At 37.2% G+C, this 27,431-nt stretch overlaps 1 protein-coding gene across 1 annotated transcript in view; it reads left to right on the forward strand.

Moving 5' to 3' along the window:
* The first annotated feature begins 1,290 nt into the window (after positions 1–1,290).
* The window catches only part of zbtb32 (zinc finger and BTB domain containing 32), a 30,224-nt gene continuing 4,083 nt past the window's right edge, over positions 1,291–27,431 (forward strand). The window contains exons 1-3 of the mRNA XM_061916017.1: positions 1,291–1,349; positions 8,173–9,040; positions 19,795–19,883. Coding sequence (XP_061772001.1) covers positions 8,205–9,040; positions 19,795–19,883 — 925 coding nt within the window. The 5' untranslated portion in view covers positions 1,291–1,349; positions 8,173–8,204. The remainder of the gene's footprint in view (positions 1,350–8,172; positions 9,041–19,794; positions 19,884–27,431) is intronic.

The following is a 27,431-nucleotide window of genomic DNA, read 5'->3' on the forward strand; positions in this document are numbered from 1 at the left end:
CGGTAGTGTTTTAGCTACTTCTAAATCAGTAATCCTCGTCACCATGGTGACAAATATAGTAAGTTCCTTACAAGTATCATCCCTGCAGGACAAAAAATCGCTAAACATGCTTCGCTTCACACCGTAGCCCACCGGCATCAAAATGTAATATACTGCCATAGGTAGATTTAAACCTAACATCCACTGTAATGATACCAAGTATAGTAGCGTATCTAGTTGATACTACGATGATTATGTCGATATTTTTTGGCATCACAACATCTTCTTTTGTTGTTTTGGATTTATATTATGTTTATAAACTCAGGGAATATGTCCCTGGACACATGAGGACTTTGAATATGACCAATGTATGATCCTCTAACTACTTGGTATCGGATTGATACCCAAATTTGTGGTATCATCCAAAACTAATGTAAAGCATCCAAACAACAGAAGAATACATGATTATTACGTTTTAACAAAAGTGTAGATTGTCAGAATAATTGTATCTAAGTTATCACAAAACTTTGTGTTTCCATGAGTTCCCGGCAAGGAGACAAAAGCTGTCTTTGTTCCTACCAAGCAAAAGGCTTGTAAAACTCCACTGTGTACGATGGGAAGCGACAGGAAGGTGTCGGTTTCTCTGATCTATTGTGATCCACAAGAAGATCTTGTCTTGACCAGAGATCTACAAAGCAGAGAGGAAGCAGGACCTGACGCAAGCTCCAGGCATCTTTTCTTTGAAATGTTTTGTGACCAAAGACAACAGCTGTTTATGACCCCCCTCCCTTTAGAAACAGCTGATGCTATGTAATCAGGGAAAGTCCAAATAAAAGAGGATGTGTAGAATTCTCTTGTCAGAGCGTGGTGGAAGACTGTGCAAGAGTACAGCCCGGACATTTCTCCTCATTGATCTAAAATTAATCCTGTCTCTGTTTAATTCCTTGCTTCTTGTCTGTTTAATAGATGTCATCGGTGTGTTTGTTTACTTACTAATAAAGGATAAGTTGTCTTGTATGTTCACTAGTTCATTTAAAGACAAACTTGCATTAAGAAACATGTTTAATGTACCGTAAGATTTTTTGTTAAAATAAAGCCAACCATGCAATTTTTTTGTGGTCCACTTTATTTAGAATAGTATCAAAATTATTTTGGTACTGGTACCGAAATATTGGTATCGGGACAACACTACTTTCAACCCAGTTTTATTGGTTTGTTGTTAGCCGTCAGTGAACCAGTGAGAGAGAACAAGAACAATTAAGAGGAGGGACTCGGACCAGCCAGAGGAAACTCCTCTCACAAAACATTGCATCCACCTTAGCAGTCACAGACGTGATGCAAGACTGCCAGAGCGAAGAGACTCACATCAAGTAAGTGTCAACCTTCACACACATATTTTCACCATGCTGGTCTCATAAGCGCCTATGCTATGTTCATGTCGTGAGACAAGACTTTTACTCCACCTGCACAATCAAATGAGAGCCAATGCAAGAAATTTCCTTTTTTTGCCTTAACTCTCAGTATGATACAGTGCAGCTACTCCAATGACATTTGTTTTTCTAAAATCAAGCCTATTTTTGTAAAGGCACGATGTTTGATACAACTGAGTACAAATTAAGTACATACTGAAAATATGTCAACTAGAAAGCAATGTCAGTAAAATCACTCGACTATAGAGTTGTGGTCGCGAGTTATTTCCTGCGGCAGAATAATACAAAAAGGGGGGAAGTTTGTGCTTTTTGTTGTGTTGACGTGACCCCAAAATTAAATAAATTCAGAGCAAATTCAATATTTCGACTGATTTATCAACAAATTATTTAAAATGGGCTTTTTTTTTTAACTTGCCCAATCAAAGTGGTGTTTTTAAACTAGAAAATATAACAAGAACACCACCAGGTAGTTTGTCACTATAACTGGTTTAACAAAAACAACTGTTTCACAATTACTAATTCAAATGGATAAAAATTACTTGTCGGCCCAAGAAATTTGTCTGGCGTTCTGACTCGTCACTCACCAGTGTCCCATACACTTAAGACCCACTTTTATTCTTTGGCTTTTAACACTACGTGAGTTGTGTGGTCCTCTGTCCTCTGTTGTCCTCTGTGTTTTGTATATACTTTGATTTCTATTTTACTGTTTTAATTGATTTTACCCTTTAAAATTGTTTTTAAAATTTAAAATTTGTTTTTTTAATATCGTTTTTAACATGGCTGTGCAGCACTTTGGAAACGTTATTGTTGTTTAAATGTGCTATATAAATAAAGTGAATTGGATTGGATTGGATACAAATGTAAACGCAGCGAGCGTGTGCACGGAAGCAGTCCAAAAAAAGTCATGTTGCAATCTTGTTGTCGTTTTTATAGAAAATACACTCGGTGCCGCACCTACACTGATCACAAGGTCCGTGTCGGGCCCCACTATGCGTGGGTAGCCCCGTTTTGCATATAGAAGCGCATGTAAAAAAATCAATAAATGAATGACAATGAAATGTTACTGCAAACATATTCCTTTTCACTTCCTGCTCCGTCACTGATAATATAGGCAAAATTCCCCACAAATTCCATTGGCCCCTATGGCGCACAGCATTAATGCTTGTATTTAAATGCAGGGTAAGACTTTAGTATGGGGAACACATTCACCATTTATTAGTTGCTTAGTGACATGCAAATTAGTAACATATTGGCTTTTAATTAGTCATCATTAAGTACTTAATAATGCCTTATTCTGCATGGCCTTATTATACAACCAGTAAGCCATTAACTAAAAGTCTTCGCTCAATAACCTCGGAAATATTGCTTATTAGTAACCCTAACCCTTATATGTTCCCCTAGCGTCCAAATAACTCTAAATTATGTCTTAGAATATGTTCCCCATACTAAAGTATTACCAAAGGCAGTATTTCTGGGTTCAGAACTTCAGATTCCAGTCGGAGATTAGTAAGAAAGGATTGAAAAATTATGATAATAAAATATTTTGAAGGATTTATTTCCCATGAATTTGTTTTAGCACAAAACACGTATCAAATTAAATTCAAGTTTGCTTAAAAACAAATACAACAATTGTTTCACATATGTAAAAAGGTGTGAACATTTTTTTATAACTTCTTCTTAGGGCCCCAAGTCGTGCATACACTTAATGATAACCAATGTTAGCCAGCCAAATCACTATCATTAATTAATAACACATACATCTAATGCTCATGCATTATACTGTATACGAGTGTATTTTGCAGAATTAAGTGAACAAAGTTGTAAAAGTCCAGGATATAATGTTTACAACATGTTGATAAGTTAGCACCATAGATTTTAATATGCATGATAATGTTAGAATACAAATCTGGAGAAAAGTGTGGTTGTATAATATAACAAATATCTCTGGTATATAAAGTAGGCGAGTAAAAGATGTGAAATGTAAAGGTCAGATTTTTGATACATTTTTTAAAATAGTCTAACTAAATATATTCCTAAATACTGTGTAATGAGTTTACTCATAGATAGAATAGAAAGTATTTTATTGATCCCTGGGGGAAATTCAGCCCATACTCATGGGATTAATCACAAAAAATTATCGCATTAATCATGTATAAATGCAGATTAACTACAAAATGTATTTAGACCGCACATGCACCTTTACCTTCACCACACAGGCTTACCTGAAAGTTAAAGTTCAATTAGGCAACCAGGTAAACCTGTAATTAACTATGATTAATCCGAATTCAAAAGTGTGATTAATCTGATTTTTTTTTAAATAATTTGACACACACACACACTCACACTCACACACACACACACACACACACACACACACACACACACACAAACACACACACACACACACACACACTCACACACACACAACTGTATACATATGAAAATATAACAGTACAAAAAACACAGTACATATTTTTACAGCAATGCCAATTTCAAATATTATTATTCCAATGATATACTATTTTTGTATTATTTTTGTACAAACAGTGTTAGGCTTAAATCAAATCTCAACTATGATACATCTGCATTTACAATGTGCACCAGATGTCGAAGTCTAAAAATGTTTGAGACACCTCTCAAAAAAAGTTGGGTGAAGTTTAATTATTTTAAGTCACATTCAAGTGCATGACGGTTCCAATTGCACCATTTAGAATGCCTGAAAAGGAGAAGGAGGAAGCAGAGCTCATTTATATATCATAGTGGCATTTTAAGGTGCATTTTGAAATGTATTAATTTGAGCAGGAACGGAGGAATATATTGCAAGAGAGCAATTTGAAAACCGGTGCAATAAATTGCAGTAAGGAGGCAGCGAAATGTTATGTTGTTTCACATTTACATTTCATTAGAAGTCTGAAAGGCACTTGCTTAAAGACAGTGTGACCCATCACAAACTGTATCATCATCATAAAAAGCTCATGAGGCTCACAACTTTGCGAGTACATTTTACATGCACGCTATTACAATAAAGGGCACCGTAAATGACCACAAAGTACGGTAGTGTAGTGTCTCATGATTCATTCTACATTGATGCTCTGCAAATGTTCTACTGCCCTTGTGTTGAGTCACACTTTAGTACAATGTAGGGGTTTTGTGGCTTTACAGCACGTATGTGAACACAAAATATGAAATCTCCACACATCAAGCACACATTGAAATGTGATATCAGATATAAAGGGCAGTATACACAATGCTGGATGAAGGTTTCAAACCCAGCTATAATATTACATTATAGTTATTTATTTGCATTTATTACAACAAATATATTCAATTTTCAAACCATCATTTCTAGTAATGCAGTTTTTTATTTTTTTTACAACATTAAATAACTGTTTATTTGAAAAACTGTCTTTCATGGGCTCAGAATTTGCAAGTTGCTGTTTTTTAATAGATTTCTATTTTTAATACAGAGTTGTGATACAGGATGCATATAGGAGTGACTGGCATGTGTATGCCGATTTTTGGCCTAACAACGTATCAATTTTGTATTCGTATTTTATTTTTGTAATGTTTTAAAACAAATCCCAATTTATTTGTGTTGAGAATAATAACAATGAATAATAATATAATGGTTAGTTGAAGTTTCTTTCGAACATGTATAACATTTTAATATGTTGCCCACTTACACTGTTTATTAGCATATATAAGAACTGATGTAGTCTATATGTATTATATTATAATGTAGTGTAATATAATATTCAAGTGTAGGGTGCAGAGAGTATTTAAGATTCATTTGCTTTAGTATGAGTTTAAAAAAAAATATATTTATATAGTTTTTTTTGTATATATATATATATATATATATATAAACATATTATATATGCATACATATATACATACATATATATAAACACACACACACACACACACACACACATACATACATATATACATATATATATATATATATATGTATATATACCATGTATATACATATGATATAAGTATAATACATAGGTATATGTATTTTTGTTGTTGTTATTATTTTAACAAAAAGGTCTGTGTCCAAACTTATCCATAGATTTTCTCAATACAATCATGATTTGTCTCCAGACATATAATTAATGGATCATATTTAAAAAATTAAAATTCACACACGCACACGCACGCACGCACGCACACGCAAACTTTTTTTTCCCTTTCAGTAGACCTGCTGGATTTTTGCCATCATTTTGTTGCGGCAGTCAATTATAGATGATTTTTCCTTAGAAGTTGTTTTCATGTTAAATATATATATATATATATATGTATATATATATATATACATACACATATATATACATACAAAGACATGCACCTGGGGATAGGTTGATTGGCAACACTAAATTGGCCCTAGTGTGTGAATGTGAGTGTGAATGTTGTCTGTCTATCTGTGTTGGCCCTGCGATGAGGTGGCGACTTGTCCAGGGTGTACGCTGCCTTCCGCCCGATTGTAACTGAGATAGGCACCAGCGCCCTCCGCGACCCCAAAGTGAATAAGCGGTAGAAAATGGATGGATATACATATACATATACCAAAATGGATACATGGATGATACAGCAGAGGATTGGGAGAATGTCATGTGGTCAGATGAAACCAAAATAGAACTTTTTGGTATAAACTCAACTCGTCGTGTTTGGAAGAAGAAGAATACTGAGTTGCATCCCAAGAACACCATACATACTGTACAGCATGGGGGTGGAAACATCATGCTTTGGGGCTGTTTTTCTGCTGAGGGGACAGGACGATTGATCCGTGTTAAGGAAAGAATGAATCGGGCCATGTATCGTGAGATTTTGAGCCAAAACCTCCTTCCATCAGTGAGAGCTTTGAATGGTTGACCAAATACTTATTTTCCACCATAATTTACAAATAAATTCTTTAAAATTCCTACAATGTGAATTCCTGGATTTTTTTTTCACATTCTGTCTCTCACAGTTGAAGTGTACCTATGATGAAAATTACAGACCTATGTCATCATTTTAAGTGGGAGAACTTGCACAATCGGTGGCTGACCAAATACTTTTTTGCCCCACTGTATATACCGTATTTCCTTGATTTGCCGCAGGGCATATAGTATGCGCCTGCCTTGAATTACTGCCGGGTCAAACTCGCTTCCCAAAATAATTAGCGCATGCTTAGTATTACCGCCTGGTCAAACTTGTGACGTCACGAGTGACACTTCCCCATGTCATCATTTTCAAAATGGAGGCTGATTTCAATACCGGTAATTTGAAATTGCATAAAGGGAAGAAGATTAAGAGCTATTCAGTAGGATTTAAGGTCCAAGTTACATCACACTCAAATTTTTACTGCATACCTTTGGTAAGTGCCAGAGTGAGAAGAGGTTTTAAAATAATTAGCGCATGCTTACTTTTACCGCATGCCTTTGGTAAGCGCAGGAGCGAGAAGAGGTTTTTGACTAATTAGCGCCCCGGCGGAAATTCAGGGAAATACGGTATATATATATATATATGTATACTTTTTTTTCCTTTCAGTAGACTTATGCTGAATTTTTGCCATAATTTTTGTTGTGGTAGTCAATCATTGATTATTTTTCTTAAAGAGGAAAATATATATATTGTGACAAAAGATTTTTTGTCTTTTCAGTAAATTTATGTATGTTGGTCATCATTTTTGTTGGTTACTCCATTACACATGATTTTTCCAAAGAACGATTTTACATGTTAAATATTAAAATTTAAATGTCCATTTCATTCACAGGTGTACAATATACTGGCATATTTAACAGGACTCCGAAAACCAAACAGGCCGTAAAAGTCCTTTATTTTTTAAAGGGCATAAAAACATTTGTTGAATATTTTAGTTTTGTTTTGTTTTTTTGCTAAACTCCTTCAATCAACTTCAGTCTTTAACAAAAATAACAAACTTGTAACGTCTTTTTAAAAATTGTTTTTTAGCTGTCGCAGTCAAATTAGTATTTTTTTAAACAAAATGAATCACACTTTTGAATTTGGATTAATCATAATATATGACAGGTTATAACTCACTTGCATAATTTAAATTAACTTGAAAGACCACAATGTTTTGACACAAATGTAATTATTATTGTCAGAATGTCATCAAGAAACATTTATTTTAAATACTTGACTTAAATGTACGTATTTATTAGCTCAAAACTATTTTGAGTCCTAAAGTTTTTTAAAGAGCAGTCAGGGTCGATTTTGGAGCGAAATTTGTCAGGGAGTTTCTTCCCTCATTTTTGCACTCCCGTGATTTCTCTGCGTACTGTATAATATACATGAATACCAAAATAATTTTGACTGATTAATTATATGAATTATTATGTTGTTTTTGACAGGCCTCATTTTAACCCCTTTGAGGGCTTTTTTGATCAAATGTCAGGTTTTTCAATTAGTATACATTTACATAACATGAGTTAGTTGACCTATTTTAAACCCGTGACATTATCTGATCAAAATGCCTTCAAAAAAGGTCAAAATTGAAAAAAGAAGAAATACAATCACATTACATGTTTGATATTTTTGTTTAGGAATGAAGTTTATTGAGAAATTTGAACAAAAAAAGGAGAAAATAAAAATTGTTCCTAATTGTTTTTGCACCCTTTAAAATCTTAAAGACTTTTACATCCTGTTTGGCTTTGAAAATAATTATGATCGAAAGTCTTTTAAGAGTTAAACATGCAATTAAAAAAATAGATGGAAAAAAACAGAACATATTTTTCTTGCTTCTTTGTGTTCACAGATGCCTAAGAACATTCACAACTCACTACAGAAATGATCCGACTCAACAACACCCAATTTTTCCACTTCCTGCACCGGGCCGATGCCTTACGTCGCTCGGGTTCACTGTGTGACGCCGTCATCACTGTAAACCATCACACTTTTCGGGCTCACCGTCTGGTGCTGGCTTGTGCCAGCAGCAGACTTGCACGGACACTCGATCAAAAAGAGACTGACCACCAGGTCCAATGCACACTGGAGGACATCTCGCCCAGAACCTTCCAGCAGGTCCTGGACTTTGTATACACGCAGACTTTGGAGGTGTCTGTGGACGACCTGCGGCAGCTAGTCGCAGCTGCTCGGACGTTGGAGATGTGGCCGCTGGAGGAAGAGTGTCAGCATCACTTGGACGCGCTCCTCCGCGAGACAGAGGAGGATGGCCACAGACTGGAAAAGGGAAGAGCCAGCCATGATAAAACAGATGTAAAGAAGAAGAGAAGAGAGGAGGACAAACTCCAAGACGACAGAAAAAAGTCAGCATCCACTTTTAGCAGAGACAGCGTCATCACCAGCTCAGTGTCCCACATGATGCCTTCATCTTCTTGGACGTTCCCAAGCCACATGTGGAGCTCCGTGAGCACCCTGAGGCGCATAGCAGAAAACTACTCCAACTTCATAGCAGCTCAGCCCTCTGCAGCGCACGCCATCACGCTCCCCGACCCCCGATACACCAACGCAGCAGCTGCCCACTGCTCTGCCATGGTGAGCTTGCACGCACGCTACACACAACATCACTACACTGCCTCCGTAGGGACGGCGAGCAGCACCAAGCAAGAGCTACACGCAGGAAAGAAGGCCAGACTGAGGGCAGACAAGAACATTGAGTTGAGGTATGTCTCCTTTCAAAAACTGACGACTATCTTAGAGGGAGGTAACAATAGGAACATTTCATATAAATAATCAGGTTATCATTAATATTGCGATATTGATGAATGTGCTTGAAAAGTACTGAGACACTGAAATGTTAAAAAGTTAAAGTACCAGTGATAGTCCCACACACACACTATGTGTGATTAAATTACCCTCTGTATTTGACCCATGCCCTTGTTCCACCCCCTGGGAGGTGAGGGGATCAGTGAGCAGCAGCAGTGGCCAAATTCGGGAATGATTTTGGTGATTTAACCCCCAATTCCAACTCTTGATGCCCAGTGCCAAGCAGGGAAGTCTCATTTTTATAGTCTTTGGTATGACTCGGCCGGGGTTTGAACTCATGACCTACCAATCTCAGGGCGAACACTCTAATCCAGGGGTCGGGAACCTTTTTGGCTGAGAGAGCCATGAAAGCCAAATATTTTAAAATGTATTTCCGTGAGAGCCGTATAATATTGCTAACCCTGAATACAACTGTCAGGTTCAAACACTGATGACATATTAAACAGACATAAAGCAAGGAATTAAACAGAGACAGGATTCGGTTTAGCTCAATGAGGAGAAACGCGTAGACCTGTACCCTTGTACAGTGTCGCCCCAAGCTCTGACAAGAGAATGCTACGCCTCCTCTTTTATTTGAACTTTCCCTGATTACAACTAAATGTGTGCATCTCTTATTCTTTTTAATAACATTGTTATTCTGAAGCTAACCAATAATAAATAAAATACTTTTGACCATTAATGCGACTTCTTGAACAGGTGCGATAGAAACGGATGGATGGATTAAAATGCATGAGAATGTTTTATATTTTGAACTTTATTTTTGACACTGTGATTATTAGCAGACATATTCATTACTTATCGTGTTAAACAATGTCAGCTAAGATTCATCTGAGAGCCAGATGCAGTCATCAATAGAGCCACATCTGGCTCCAGAGCCATAGGTTCCCTACCCCTGCTCTAATCACGAGGCCACTGGGCAGACAAAGACCAAGTCATTATTTTTAAAATAACTAAAATACATAGACATTGTTAAAAAAAAAACACTATTTTGTATATTTTGTGTTTCTTATGCTTCACTGATCATGGTTTAGGCCTCGTTCACACGACAGGTAAATTCCAATCTTTTTGCCCATACACAATGGAAATAAATCGGATATATATGTAATTTGTCCTTAATCTGGCATTCATCCGACCAGAATGTCATCAAAAAATGATAAGCGTTAAAATTATTTGCTAAAATAGATGGGGACAAAATAAATCTGTGACTACGGAGCAGAAAACAGGTGAAAATAAAGTTTTATTTACACACTACAAGTATATATATATGTATATATATATATATATATATATTATATATATATATATGTGTATATATATATATATATATATATATATGTATATATATATATATATATGTGTATATATATATATACATATATATATATGTATATATATATATATATATATATATATATACATATATATATATATATATATATATATATATACATGTATATACATATATATATATATATATATATATATATATACATGTATATATACATGTATATATATATATATATATATATATATATACATATATATATATATATACATATGTGCTGTAGTAACGTTCATAACAATATGTAATATGTTCAATATTTACCATATGTAGGTCATTTTATGAATTACCGGAACTTCTTTCTTCAGCTCATTTATTTCTGTTTCCATAGCAGATAACTTCCGACCTCCGGGAACAAATGTGTGTTCCTACTTACCGAAAAAAAGGCAACTGTTTTTTTAATCACGGGAGACTTGGTAACAGACAAATAAGACAACAATTTTTTTAGACAAATGATGATTCACAACCTTATCCTTATGAAGCTGGATATACGGAAGATGAACTGCTGCTTATAGAAGTGAGCACGAATAGAGGCTGAAATGTTGGAACAGATGGAGGCCAAGAGAGTGTGGTGGCATGCCTTGCCGGTATGATTGTGGAACTTGGAGCGACATAAGTGGAGTGCTTACCCAAAGTCAAGTTGAAAAAAACGTCCCTGGCCCGCTGGACCAAACAGACAACTGTCCATCTACACTGCAAAAACTAAAATCTAAATAAGATTAAATATCTCAAATAGGGTGACATTTGCTTATTTTCTACCTGATAAGATAATTCTTCTCACTAAGCAGTTTTGATGTGTATTTTAGTGTTTTACTTGTTTTAAGGGTTTTGGTCCTAAATGATCTTAGTAAGATATCACAGCTTGTAGCGGAGATTTTATGACCTATATTGAGTAAAACATGCTTGAAACTAGAATATCAATTGTTGCAAAGCGGTGTCATCAACACTCACCGGTATAAAGCTACTTTTTTAAAGTAATGATTTCTTATTTCAAGCATGGAAAAAAAAAATCATGACTTAGATACAATTGTGTCTCCTAATTAAAACAGATGACAGCCAAATGGACTTTGCTGATTTATTTTCAATGAAACAATAGAAAATACATACTCATATAGTAGTATAGTTGTTAGTAGTGAGAATATACTTATTTTAAGGTATTTTTGGGTTCCTTGAGGTTAGCTAATTTTACTTGTTTTTGAAAGTCTTGACAAAACAAATGTTCTTGTTCTATTGGCAGATAATTTTACTTACTTCAAATAAAATACCTCTAATTTTTATATTTGTTATTCTTGTTTTTGAACACTGACTTTTTGCAGTGTAGAGACTCACTTTAATATTGATCATGATACATGCAAAACGTCATGTTTGTTATTACAACGACAGTACATATGCTGTCGACCGAGCTGTGTACAAACAAAACATGAAATGTGGGCTAATACTTTACAGAGACTGTAATATGATTGTTCAAGTTTTTCACTCAGTACAGATTGGTGTCTTATCGCAGTGTTGTCCATTACAAACTCAAAATGGATTCAGAGGCTGAAGTAAAAGCCAGTTTACCTCTTCCCGTGGCAATCTCGCGGGTAATCCCGTATTACGCCGCCCCAAGACGATGTGATATTGCGTTAGAAAAAAAGTTGTTCAGTGTTCGCTCTTAAAAAAAATATGTCGCTACAACTTGGTTGTAATACAGGTTAAACATCGAAATACAGTAGTGTAGTAGGCCTAAGTATTAATTAAGTACCACCATAATGACAACATTAAATACAGTAGTGTGGTAGGCCTATGTATTCATTAAGTACCACCATAATGACAACATTAAATACAGTAGTGTGGTAGACCTAAGTATTCATTAAGTACCACCATAATGACAACATTAAATACAGTAGTGTCGTAGACCTAAGTATTCATTAAGTACCACCATAATGACAACATTAAATGCAGTAGTGTAGTAGGCCTATGTATTCATTAAGTACCACCATAATGACAACATTTAAATACAGTAGTGTAGTAGACCTAAGTATTCATTAAGTACCACCATAATGACAACATTAAAACGCAGTAGTATAGTAGGCCTAAGTATTCATTAAGTACCACCATAGTGACAACATTAAAATACAGTAGTGTAGTAGACCTAAGTATTCATTAAGTACCACCATAATGACAACATTAAAATGCAGTAATGTAGTACACCTAAGTATTCATTAAGTACCACCATAATGACAACATTAAAATACAGTAGTGTAGTAGGCCTAAGTATTCAATAAGTACCACCATAATGACAACATGGAATGTAAATGAAGCATTTGTGGATGATTTTTAAAAGTGATTTACAGGCAGAATAGATTGCAACCATTAGCTGCATTGCCAGTCACCCAGAACGAGACGCTTTTTCCAAATTAGAATGCAAAAATTAAGCGCAATAATTATGACTAAAGAGAAAATGGATGGATGTGTTGTGAAGCTGTATTTTCGATGAAACTTAAATCGTATGGACAGTTTATTTATGAAACATAAATTTTTAAATCATTATTTATTTAGATATAATTTATTTTAGCACTGTGGTATTGTATGTAATGTATATGTATTTTTCCTTGTTTTATGTGACTCCCTTCCTATGCAGTATATTTCATTCGTATTTATTTTTGTAAAATCTATGCCTTCATAATAACCTTTGTGATTAATACATCGTTTCATATAATTTGACAAGGTTTATCCTGTTATAATGTAAGTAGGTTGGAAATAATTGTTGTATAAAATAAAAAATAAAGAGTAAAATTATTAATCCAGTGTTAAAATTTGAGTGGGCCCTGACATCAAAATGGTTACGATCACTGGTCCAGCTCACACTTCAGTTGAGCCCAAAAAAGTTGTAGAATATACTTGTGTGACATGAGAAAATGCTACAGATTGCACCATATGATGCCATAAGTGTGATGGGAAATTAGTGTCTCCATGGTGACAGACAGTATACGTGCAAAATCCTCATTTAATTAAAGCGGTCTGCACCACTTTTGTACTTGTTGTCATATGTCTTAGCAGACCAGATGCAACACGCCCACCAACAGTATGCACAATTTTAGCTTTTTGGCAAGCTAAGAGAACACGGAAGAGTAGCCTCAAATTTAAACATCACACATTACACTTGTACCTCAAACAGCCAAAAAAATTACAGCTATTTTTTTTACAGACATAAATGAACTGTAAACTGTAACTGTAAATAAAGCTGGAGTTTCACCACCGATGCTTCTTCAGTATTAGGAGAAAAATATAATCTTAGAGAAAAATGTAAATCAAAACATTTGTACGCACTTACAAAACTTAACACCTTCAGCATATCAGTATGTGGAATTAAATGATGGAATGGATTAAGCAAAGAAATCAAACAATGTACAAAAATGATTCTTTTCTGGAAACTCTTCAAACTTAAAGTGTTTACAAAGTACAATCAAAGGACCATGATAAACATTCTGAATTCATTTCATCCATCCATCTATTTATTTTCTGGACAATCTTACTCATTTCACCATGTGAAATTTAATATACATACTTTACCAATTATTATGTATTTATTTTTCATTGTTATTATGAAGTATATAGCGAATAAATTGAGAACAGGAAGTGAACAAAAGTTGTAGCAACTGCTACAGTGGGGCAAAAAAGTATTTAGTGAGCCACCGATTGTGCAAGTTCTCCCACTTAAAATGATGACAGAGGTATGTAATTTTCATCATGGGTACACTTCAACTGTGAGAGACAGAATGTGAAAAAAAATCCAGGAATTAACATTGTAGGAATTTTAAAGAATTTATTTGGAAATTATGGTGGAAAATAAGTATTTGGTCAACCATTCAAAGCTCTCACTGATGGAAGGAGGTTATTGGCTCAAAATCTCTCTCGATACATGGCCCCATTGATTCTTTCCTTAACACGGATCAATCGTCCTGTCCCCTTAGCAGAAAAACAGCCCCAAAGCATGATGTTTCCACCCCCATGCTTCACAGTAGTTATGGTGTTCTTGGGATGCAACTCAGTATTCTTCTTCCTCCAAACATGACGAGTTGAGTTCATACCAAAAAGTTCTATTTTGGTTTCATCTGACCACATGACATTCTCCCAATCCTCATTTTGGTATAAACTCAACTTGTCGTGTTTGGAGGAAGAAGAATACTGAGTTGCATCCCAAGAACACCAAACCTACTGTGAAGCATGGGGGTGGAAACATCATGCTTTGGGGCTGTTTTTCTGCTAAGGGGACAGGACGATTGATCCTGTCACGTTCGGAGCGCATTGAGATGCGCGGAGGTGTCAACTCAAGATGCATGGGACCAGACAAGAAAGTTAGCAGGTAAGAGCTCATTTAATCTATAAGAAATGATAAAAGAACACTGATGCAAAGACAAAAGAAAGCGCGTGCAATGCACGGGGAGCTAGGCTAACACTAGCACTGAGGTAAAGTCCAAAAAGGCACGCGTCGAGCGCCCAGAAGCTAAGACGGAACTTAGCAGCCAAAAACGGACCAGATCATCGAACGTGAGTGTTTGCAAAAAGCAAGTGAAGAACTCAGGCAGAACAAAGGGAGGAGGCAGGTATAAATACAGAAATGGTAATCAAAAACAGGTGTGCGCTGGGCGTCAGTGCAGGTGGAACAAATGAAGTCGCTATGGTGACGACTACAAACAAGGAAGTGCTCAAATACTGGGATCGGCAGAGTCCAAAACGTGATCAAAACATACACAAAAGCAAACAACAAACGATCCATGTAGTGGCTCGTAACAGATCCGTGTTAAGGAAAGAATGAATGGGGCCATGTATCGTGAGATTTTGAGCCAAAACCTCCTTCCATCAATGAGAGCTTTGAATGGTTGACCAAATACTTAATTTCCACCATAATTTACAAATAAATTCTTTAAAATTCCTACAATTTGAATTCCTGGATTTTTTCTTCACATTCTGTCCCTCACAGTTGAAGTGTACCTATGATGAAAATTACAGAGCTCTGTCATAATTTTAAGTGGGAGAACTTAAACAATCAGTGGCTGACTAAATACTTTTTTGCTCCACTGTATGTAAACGAAAATGGGGAAGGTATAAATAAGCTCCGCTTCTTCCTACTCCTTTTCGAACATGTTGAATAAAGAAACTGGAAATTTTAATGTATCATGTTGTGTATGCATTCCTGTTCGAAATAAACTCAAACTCAGTGGTTGCAATCATGGACAGCACCTGTCAGGTAACTAATTGAACTGTTTGATTGATTATACTATGGGTGTAAAAAGCTTCCTTTGTTACAGTTGAAGTTTCACCCGACTGTCAATCACTGTAATTAGTTTGTCAAATGTTTCAAGAGATTGATAAATGGTATTCATGGTGTAAGGTTACTGACTAATTTTGACAATTGAACAGCCAATTGTGCATGTGAAGACTTATTTGATGCTGACAGGATTTGGAGAGAACTACGGTTTGGATCAGGGGTGTCCAAAGCCCATACTTGCCAACCTTGAGACCTTCAATTTCGGGAAGTGGGGGGTGGGGGTGTGGCCTGGGGTTGGGCGATGGGCCTGGTTAAGAGGGAAGGAGTATATTTACAGCTATCCATCCATCCATCCATTTTCTACCGCTTATTTCATTTGGGGTCGCAGGGGACGCTGGTGCCTATCTCAGCTACAATCGGGTGGAAGGCGGGGTACACCAAATACAAAAAAATATATAAATACGTTAATGGGTGCAACAAAAAGCACCTCCTTTAACACACCAGACATTTTGTACTTTTTTTTTTTTTAAATAATATTTTCAGACATAGCACAGATAACTGACAATTAGTTTAGCAGACAAGTCGCCACCTAGTCGCAGTATGTGTAGAAATCTTTATTTATAGTTGAATCACTTGTTTATTTTTCAACAAGTTTATAGTTATTTTTATATATTTTTTTCCAAATAGTTCAAGAAAGACCACTACAAATGAGCAATATTTTGCACTGTTATACAATTTAATAAATCAGAAACTGATGACATAGTGCTGTATTTTACTTCTCTATCTTTTTTTTTTCAACCAAAAATGCTTTACTCTGATTAGGGGGTATTTGAATTAAAGAAATGTTCACAGAGGGTACATCTCTGAAAAAAGGTTGAGAACCACTGCTCTAAAAGTAGTGATTCTTTGACTTTTTGTCACATATGCATGCACTGTAGATGGTAGTATTGTCCTGTTTAAGAGTGTCACAACCTTGCTGTTTACGGCAGACGAACTGATTTACGGTAGACGAAAACGTGACTGCTGTTGTTTTGTGTTGTTGCCGCGCTGAGAGGACGTTAATGAGACTGCCTAATAATAAACCCACATTAGAAACCAAGAACTCGCCCTCGTTCATTCTACAGTTATAACGTCATTGTGCAGGCACTCTGTTTATATTGGGGGAAAGCGGACGTGAAAACAGGATGTCGACACGTCACTCGGGTCCGCATGGAGCTGGAGAGGGCGTGGCCTCCAGCTCCGCCTGAATTTCGAGAGATTTTCAGGAGAAAATTTGTCCCGGGAGGTTTTCGGGAGAGGCGCTGAAACTCGGGGGTCTCCCGGAAAATCCGGGAGGGTTGGCAAGTATGCCAAAGCCGCACATAATGAAAATACCAGTACAAAAAAAACACAAACAAAGAGGAATAAGAGCGCAAATAGTTGTAAAGTTATAGGAAACTTTGAAATATTACTAAAAACTAAGGATGCACAATGTAATTATTCTCAAACCAATAATGATACAGATGACTTACTGCTTCTCAACGATACGGATAACTTAGTTTTTTAAATGTCAATTTAAATGTAGTTTGTGTACACCTATCTCTGGACCTTGCTTTGGGGTAACTCCTTTTGCATAAGTTGTCTTTGTAGGCTTTCAAAACAGTCATAGTGATGCTGGCGTTTCAGGTGGCTGGTATGGTTTTATTATGTTCTCAGATTTATCGGTGTGATGTCATAATTCCTCACATCAGCATAATATTTATCAACCCAATTATCATGCACGCTTTTTAATAACCTAAGTAATAAAGGATGACATTTTTCAATCTTGAAATATATATATTATATGTATTAGCTTTCAAAATAAAACATTAATTTATTTATGTATGTATTTATTTGACACAGACAGTACAATTACATTACAGTACATTGCTACCCATAGGCAACCAATGTCAAAGTAAATAAGACTTATAGCCACAGGCTAATTTGCAACCCTCGTCCTTGGTTAGGCTTTTAAAGAAAAGTTGAGAAAAGTGACAAACACATACAAAAAGTTTAAGACAAAAACACATTGAAAATAACTGGCCCCATTTGTCCATACTACATCCAGTTCTAGTGCTCACACTTCTGATTTTCCTTAAGCCACTTTTTCAGTTTTGTGGAGAAAAGTTTAATGTCCGACTGTGACTTTAACTCTAGTGGCAAAGCGTTCCACAGATGTGAGAATGCAGACTGACCCAAAGTGGTCTGTCACCTTTTCACTCTAGAGCTCCTACTGACTGCAGCTGGAGTCTGCACACCTTCACTACTGTATCTTTGTCTTTCTTGACACATCACATCAGGGGCATTAAGACACTTAAAAATAGCTTTTAAAAATGTATAAAATTATCAAAACTCATCATGTTATATTTTTGAGTAATAAGGCAGTGATTATGCTTCATTGGTTTTTGATCAAATGTCTTTAGTGTTTGTTTATATAACGACAACAGAGGCATCACTACACATTTCGTGCTCTGTGCCCAGACCATGGGCCATGGCACAATAACACATATGGGCTAAAATCATTGCATGCATGTAAACGTGTGCAACTTGAACAGATAAACACGGTCTCATAAGCCTGAAACAATTTATATTTATTTTTATAATATGGCCATCAAATTTTAGCTTAGGGTCCAAAATGACACCCAGATATTTAAATTCATTTACCAAAATGGCCCCCATATTTTGTCATTTTTCGGTGTGCGGCCCACAGTGGAAAATGTTTTGACACTCTTGTCTTAGATCAACAAGAACTATTCACTTGGAAATTGTGTTGAATGTATGTTAACTATCGCACACCTGTACTTAATCATTTGCAAGTACATACGAATACATTTGCAATTTGATTAAATAATTGTGAAAGTTGATTCCCTTGTGAACAGTTGCCAAGTGGTTTGGGGTGGGTTTGTGTTATTTTAAAAAGGTTTTATTTCGGGAAATGAGCAAAACCAATGTGGGCAAAAATGTAACGGTGCAATTATAATGTAAACACAATCAGTGGTCATTTTTTTTAAATTGTTGCTTTTCAAACTTTTCAGCTAATTGTTTTGTAAGACACTAAAATACTTTCATTACGACAATTACTCGCTTTAATTGTACAAACAATTAGTTGTACTATTTTGGGGGGAAATATTACTTTTCAAACTTGGTAGTTAGTGGTTTTTTAAGGCACTAAAATATCATGACAGTCACTTTCTTTGGAGCAGAAAGGTTCTGAAAACAGCAGGAAAATAACAGGACTTTTTTAAACATAAACTACATGATCATTATCAAATTATTATTATTATTAAAATCTTAATTATTATAATTACAATCTGGGTCATATGGATCAAGAAACTCCATATTGCCCAAAGTGTTTTCATACATGACATATATTATTACAACAGACCTAAAAAAAAAAACCATCACCATTATAAATGGTTGGCCATCCTTTCCATTGTCTTCTGTTTCATTTAAAACACTGGATTCATTACTAGCTTTTTTTCCTTGCACAGTTCATCTTCCCCCTCATTTGGTTGTATTCAAAGAGATACCTGACTCATCCACATGTGCTGGTGCCCCCATCCACTTTGCGCCTTTTGTCATAAGGAACAAAATAATATTGAAAGATGTTGATTTTACCAACAAATGTAAATCTCTTCGTATATGGCATTCAAAATAAGTCTCTTTAAAGTGAATCATTTCTTTGTTTTGACGCAAAGTGCAATGTATATTGTTCTGCACAGTGCAACGTAATAGCGTTGTGTGCGTGTGTGTCGAGGGGAGTCCCCAAAATTTCCCCCGTCCTTTCTGCAAATCAAGTTTTCCAACCACTGAAACTTTGTTTCAGTTAAAACCGGCCATTTCTAAACACTATTGTACTGTTGTTGAACATTATGGGGGAAAATATTCCTATAAATGTGATTTTAGGATCTGTATTACAGACCTGGGTGATTATTTTGACTTCGGGTCAATTATAAATATACACAACCGTGATTAATATTTTTCACAGATAATGAGGTACAATGAAAATATTTTTCAAAAGCATATCTTCTTCACAGTTACCCGAATGTGCTGCGAGTTGACACAGTTAAAGCCTGCACACACAGCAGAGATGCGGTGCAGCCGGAGTCAGCCTCCTCACCAGCAGGTAACGTTGTAATAACAGATACTCATGGATTGTGAAGACTGTCATCAATAATATAAATGTAACGCTTTCAAAAAAAAAAAAAAAAAAGACAACACTTATCGTGACTTCTATCCTCAGCGTTTACAGGCTATATGCAATGGAACGTGTTAAAATAGTTGTGGTTTAGAGAGCAAGGATGCAACATGTGGTTTATAGTCAGAAACTTAAGTACAGTACGTCCTGCTTGCATTTGTTGTTCGGGCCCAAAAAAGAACGATACACAATCATGCAGCCCTGCGGTATCATTATAACTAATAGTTGTTCTGTGTTACTAAGACACTCCAGGTTTAAATATTTGTTTAGACAATCACATTTCTCTCTAACATGTCTGCTGAGCGTAACATGGAGCTTACCTCAAGAGAGAAGTCCTACTACTCTAATTTTAACCACTTTGTGATACAGTTTGACACATTGTGTATGGTTATATGATTACTGCACTATATTTATTGAGGCACCCACATTTTGGAGGAAATGTGAATAAAATTAGAATATAACTAATGCAATGTTTGAATGTTTTGTTTTGAAAAGAAAAACAGGAAACAAAAAAACGCTTAGCTTAGCCTCAGCACTTTTCCAATCTAACAAATACCCTATAAGCCAGTGGTTTTCAACCTTTTTTCAGTGATGTACCCCCTGTGAACATTTTTTTAATTCAAGTACCCCCTAATCAGAGCAAAGGATGTTTGGTTGGAAAAAAAAAGGGATAAAGAAGTAAAATACAGCACTATGTCATAAGTTTCTGATTTATTTAATTGTATAACAGTGCAAAAATATTGCTCATTGGTAGTAGTCTTTATTGAACTATTTGGAAAATATATATGTAAAAATAACTAAAAACTTGTTATAAAATAAACAAGTTATTCAATTATAAATAAATATGTCTACACGTAGAAGTAATCATCAACTTAAACTGCCCTCTTTGGGGATTGTAATAGAAATCCATCTGGATTCATGAACTTAATTCTAAACATTTCTTCACAAAAAAAGAAATCTTTAACATCAATATTTATGAAACATGTCCACAAATAATCTAGCTGTCAACAATGAATATTGTATTGTTGTATTTTTTTTTTCACAGTTTAACTCACTTTCATATTTTGTTGAAGTATTATTCAATAAATATATTTATAAAGGGTTTTTGAATTTTTGCTATTTTAGGAATTTTTTTTAAAAATCTCACGTACCCCTTGGTATACCGTCAAGTACCCAAAGGGGTACGCGTACCCCCATTTGAGAACCACTGCTATAAGCGGTCCAATAATTTAGTACAGATACCAAAATGTATATAGATACTTTTACAAACAACGGCAACCAGGAAAAATGTCAATATTGGCTTTATTTTAACAGAACATTTTACAATACATTAAACACTCAGTCAAAAAACTATTTTACAAGGTTAAAATATTAATTAAAACGTATTAAATACATTGGGCTTTTCTTGTTGCACTCAAAGAACAAATTACAATTTTCCATATTACATATAGTCTATCATAATCAAGGATTAGGTTAGAATAGAACAGAAAATTTTACTGACATTATATCAGATGCGATGCTGTAGCATCGCGTGGACATCGGGGGCGGTACCTCTGGATTGGCAGACCGGGGTGGTGGTTCCTCTCTTTAAGAAAGGGAACCAGAGGGTGTGTTCCAACTATCGTGGGATCACACTCCTCAGCGTTCCCGGTAAGATTTATTCAGGTGTACTGGAGAGGAGGCTACGCCGGATAGTCTAACCTCGGATTCAGGAGGAACAATGTGGTTTTCGTCCTGGTCCTGGAACTGTGGACCAGCTCTATACTCTCGGCAGGGTCCTTGAGGGTGCATGGGAGTTTGCCCAACCAGTCTACATGTGCTTTATGGACTTGGAGAAGGCATTTGACCGTGTCCCTCGGGAAGTCCTGTGGGGAGCGCTCAGAGAGTATGGGGTATCGGACTGTCTGATTGTGGCGGTTCGCTCCCTGTACGATCAGTGTCAGAGCTTGGTCCGCATCGCTGGCAGTAAGTCGGACACGTTTCCAGTGAGGGTTGGACCAAGGCTGTTTTTTGTCATCGCGTTGTTGGCGACGCATTGTGGATGCGCATTGTCACCACAGGGATGCACAAGGACCAAAATTAGCGTGTCGAGTGCATGAGAAACTAAGACGAAACTTAGCACTAGTAAAGATAACAAAGAAATACCAACTTGTATGTTGCGTGGAGCAAACAAACCATCCAGATAGAACTGAGGTCTCAAGCGGGCTTAAATACACAAGCAATCAAATGAGAAACAGGTGTGTGTAGAAACAAGAGTAGGTGGGACCAATGTGAAACCATAGAGACGAGATAAAACAGGAAGTGCTCAAACTAAGGAACGGAAGAGTCCAAAATCATAACAGATTCTCTTCATAACTTTTATAGACAGAATTTCTAGACGCAGTCAAGGCGTTGAGGGGACCTGGTTTGGTGCCCACAGGTCTCTGCTTTAGGCAGATGATGTGGTCCTGATGGCTTCATCTGGCCAGGATCTTAAGCTCTCACTGGATCGGTTCGCAGTAGAGTGTGAAGCGACTGGGATGAGAATCAGCACCTCAAAGTCCTAGTCCATGGTTCTCCCCCGAAAAAAGGGTGGAGTGCCATCTCCGGATTGGGTCGATAGGCGGATCGGTGCGGCGTCTTCAGTAATGCGGACGCTGTATCGCTCCGTTGTGGTGAAGAAGGAGCTGAGACGGAAGGCAAAGCTCGCAATTTACCAGTTGATCTACGTTCCCATCCTCACCTATGGTCATGAGCTTTGGGTTATGACCGAAAGGATAAGATCAGGAGTACAAGCGGCCGAAATGAGTTTCCTCCACTGGGTGGCGGGGCTCTCCCTTAGAGATAGGGTGAGAAGCTCTGTCATCCGGGAGGAACTCAAAGTAAAGCCACTACTCCTCCACATCGAGAGGAGCCAGATGAGGTGGTTCGGGCATCTGGTCAGGATGCCACCCGAATGCCTCTCTAGGTAGGTGTTAAGGGCACGTCCAACCGGTAGGAGGCCATGGGAAAGACCCTGGTCACGATGGGAAGACTATGTCTCCCGGCTGGCCTGGGAATGCCTCGGGATCCCCTGGGAAGAGCTGGACGAAATTGCTTGGGGAGAGGAAAGTCTGGGATTTCCTGCTTAGGCTGCTGCGCCCGCGACCCGACCTCGGATAAGCGGAAGAAGATGGATGAATATATCAGATGCTCCATAATTTATTATGCCACTCTTGGTCTGTGCTTTAAGACAAATACAATTATTAATTAAGTACTAAAACAAAACTATGGATAAATGTACACATATAAACCCCATCCATTTTATACCGCTTATTCCCTTTGGGGTCGCGGGGGGCGCTGGTGCCTATCTCAGCTACAATCGGGCGGAAGGCGGGGTACACCCTGGACAAGTCGCCACCTCATCGCAGGGCCTACACAGATAGACAGACAACATTCACACACTAGGGCCAATTTAGTGTTGTCAATCAACCTATCCCCAGGTGCATGTCCTTGGAAGTGGGAGGAAGCCGGAGTACCCGGAAGGAACCCACGCATTCACGGGGAGAACATGCAAACTCCACATAGAAAGATCCCGAGCCAGGGATTGAACCCTGACTACTCAGGACCTCTGTATTGTGAGGCAGACGCACTAACCCCTCTTCCACCGCAAAGCCCCACATACAAACCATATAGTTAAAAGTTAAAGTGCCTATAATTGTCACACACACACCAGGTGTGGCAAAATTATTCTCTGCATTTTACCCATCACCCTTGATCACCCCCTGGGAGGTGAGGGGAGCAGTGAGCAGCAGCGGTGGCCACGCCCAGGAATCATTTTGGTGAATTAACAACCAATTCCAACCCTTGATGCTGAGTGCCAAGCAGGGAGGTAATGTGTCCCATTTTTATAGTCTTTGGTATGACTCAGCCGGGGTTTTTACTTAGCAGGTAAAACACATTTATTAAAGACAAAACAGAAATGGTAGGAATTTGTTACAAGATTTTGTCATTTCACTTGCATTAGTTGGACGCTAATTGGGTGATCTTCCGTTTGTCCCTTTTGGGGTCGCTGGAGCCTATCTCAGCTGCATTCGGGCGGATGGCGGGGTACACCCTGGTCTTAACGCTGCTATTTGGCATCAAGCCAAGCAGCTGTGTACCCGTCTACGAATCTACATATTATGTATCTACATATTACGTATGTATCTACATGTGCACAACAGGGGAGCTGGTTAACTTATGAGTAGCATATGTGTGTTTGTGAGAATGGCACATTGTTGGCTGAGTGACGTCAGTGAGTGTGTGGGGGAGTAAAGAGAGAGAGAGAGAGAGGTAGCACGTGCACTGCACAGTACAGTGATGAACGGGTTCAGTTGTGCCCTGCAAAACTAATAATAAAGCAACCAGATTGTCACGAATCGGTGGCCTCGAATTCTGTCCGGAAAGCGGAGCTTAGCAGACCTACTGACTGGTCAAGTGAAGGGTGATACCCCCGACGAAAACATTGACCCTGGAAGTAATTTTTGTTTCATCTAACCACAGAACTTTCGTCCAAAAGGTGTTATTTTTGTACATGTGATGTCAGATGAAACAAAAACTGAGCTGTTTGGCCCCAATACCCAGCAATATGTTTGGAGGAGAAAAGGTGACGCCTTTAATCCCAGGAACACCATTCCTACTGTCAAGCATGGTGGTGGTAGTATTGTGCTCTGGGCCTGTTTTACTGCCAATGTAACTGGTGTTTTAAATGGGACTATGAAAAAGGAGGATTATCTCCAAACTTTTTAGGACAACCTAAAATCATCAGCCCGGAGGTTGGGTCTTCCAACAGGACAATGAGCCCAAACACACGTCACAAGTGGTAAAGGAATGGCTAGAAGTAAGGTTTTAGAATGGCCTTTCCAAAGTCCTGACTTAAACATGTGGACAATGCTGAAGAAACATGTCCATATCAGAAAACCAACAAATTTAGCTGAACCGCACCAATTTTGTCAAGAGTGGTCAAAAATTCTACCCGAAGCTTGCCAGAAAGTTGTGGATGGCTACCAAAAGCGACTTATTGCAGTGAAACTTGCCAAGCGACATGTAACCAAATATTAACATTGGTTCTTTTAGAAATTTATGAAAACGTGACCAAATCTGCTTGGTCAAAAGTATACATACAGCAAACTTCATGAACGTTTTTTGTGACCAACAAGTATGTGCCCCAATCACTCTATCACAGAGGTCTCAAACTTAATTGCGGTCCGCACTTTGATATGACAATTTAATGTATGTGCGGCCCGCGAGTTTAATATGAACGGAACTTGACAGCGTCATACTTCCCACAGTTCACAATTTTCATGAGTCCCTTAATATCAGGGTATTCATTCTCTGGAAATCCCTGCCGATTATTACCTAATCAACAATCCTCAGGGAGTGCCGCAATGGCACTGTTCGTAACGCGCTCTGAATCCTGTACAGACAGCATGCAAGCCTATTTGATTGTTACATTTGGCTGAGCAGTACACATGAGTGATGTTGCAAGACATATTAGCTTAACAGCTACACAAGTCACACTGAGGGTGGCCGTAAAAAAAACTTTAACACTGTTACAAATATGTGCCAGACTGTGAACCCACACCAAACAAAAATGACAAACATACAAACATATTTCAGGAGAACATCCGCACCGTAATACAACATAAACTCAACATAATACCCAGAATCCCATGCAGCCCTGACTCTTTCGGGCTACAATACACGCACCCACGCTACCACCAACCCCCCACACCCCTACCCTGCCTACTTGAGTCGGTTGAGGTTGTGCACTAGTTCTCCTATAGATGGTACGCTATGTGAGGGTATGCCAAGGGTTAAATGAGATTTATCAAAAACATTTTAAAAAATAGCAGTCAGTCATACATACTTTATAAATATATTTATTGGATAACAGTTCAACAAAATATGAATGTAAGTTCACAAACTGTGAAAAGAAATGCAACAATGCAATATTCAGTGTTGACAGCTAGATTTTTTGTGGACATGTTCCATAAATATTGATGTTAAAGATGTATTTTTTTGTGAAGAAATGTTTAGAATTAAGTTCATGAATTCAGATGGATCTCTATTACAATCCTCAAAGAGGGTACTTTAAGTTGATGATTACTTCTATGTGTAGAAATCTTTTTTTATAATTGAATTAGTTTTTTATTTTTCGACAAGTTTTTTAGTTATTTTTATATATTTTTTGCCAAATAGTTCAAGAAAGACCACTACAAATTAGCAATATTTTGCACGGTTATACAATTTAATAAATCAGAAACTGACGACATACTGCTGTATTTTACTTCTTTATCTCTTTTTTTCCAACCAAAATGCTTTGCTCTGATTAGGGGGTAGTTGAATTAAAAAAATGTTCACATGGAGTACATCACTGAAAAAAGGTTGAGAACCACTGTTGTAGAGGACGTTAAAGGCAGTGCAGTCACGGCCGTCGGTCAGGTGAAAATTTGTACAAATTCGGGAAAATGGTTGCACCGGTGGATTGTCGGGAGGTGCACTGAAACTCAGGAGTCTCCAGGAAAAATCGTGAGGGTTGGTTTTCCTGCCCTAGCGTTGCCATTCATTGGAGGTGAATTCATTAAAAAATGGATGTTAGATTTTGTCAAAAAATATTTTTTTGCAGCCCAGCCTCACCCAGTTTTTGCATCCAGTGGCCCCCAGGTAAATTGAGTTCGAGACCCCTGCTCTACCACAAAAATATAAGAGTAGTAGAAATTATCGGAAACTCAAGACAGCCATGACATTACACACACACGAACACACACACGCACGCACACACACACACACACACACACACACACACACACACACACACACACACACACACACACACACACACACACACACACACACACACACACACACACACACACACACACACACACACACACACAGTATATGTACATACACATTCATACAAATATACAGTATGTATATATACACATACATACAATATATATATATATATATATATATATATATATATATATATACATACACACACACATATATATATACATATATATATATATATATATATATATATATATATACAACTTTAACACCCAGTTGTTTATATTACAACCCTCAGTGTAACCTGTATGGCTGTTGAACAAGTACCGTATTTTTCGGACTATAAGTCGCAGTTTTTTTCATAGTTTGGCCGGGGGTGCGACTTATACTCAGGAGCGACTTATGTGTGAACTTATTAACACGTTACCGTAAAATATCAAATAATATTATATAGCTCATTCACGTAAAAGACTAGACGTATAACATTTCACGGATTTAGCGATTAGGAGTGACAGATTGTTTGGTAAACATATAGCATGTTCTATATGTTATAGTTATTTGAATGACTCTTACCATAATATGTTACGTTAACATACCAGGCACCTTCTCAGTTGGTTATTTATGCGTCATATATTGTACACTTATTCAGCCTGTTGTTCATTATTCTTTATTTATTTT

The sequence above is a fragment of the Nerophis ophidion genome, linkage group LG11 (genome assembly GCF_033978795.1).
Source record: "Nerophis ophidion isolate RoL-2023_Sa linkage group LG11, RoL_Noph_v1.0, whole genome shotgun sequence".
NCBI lineage: Eukaryota > Metazoa > Chordata > Actinopteri > Syngnathiformes > Syngnathidae > Nerophis > Nerophis ophidion.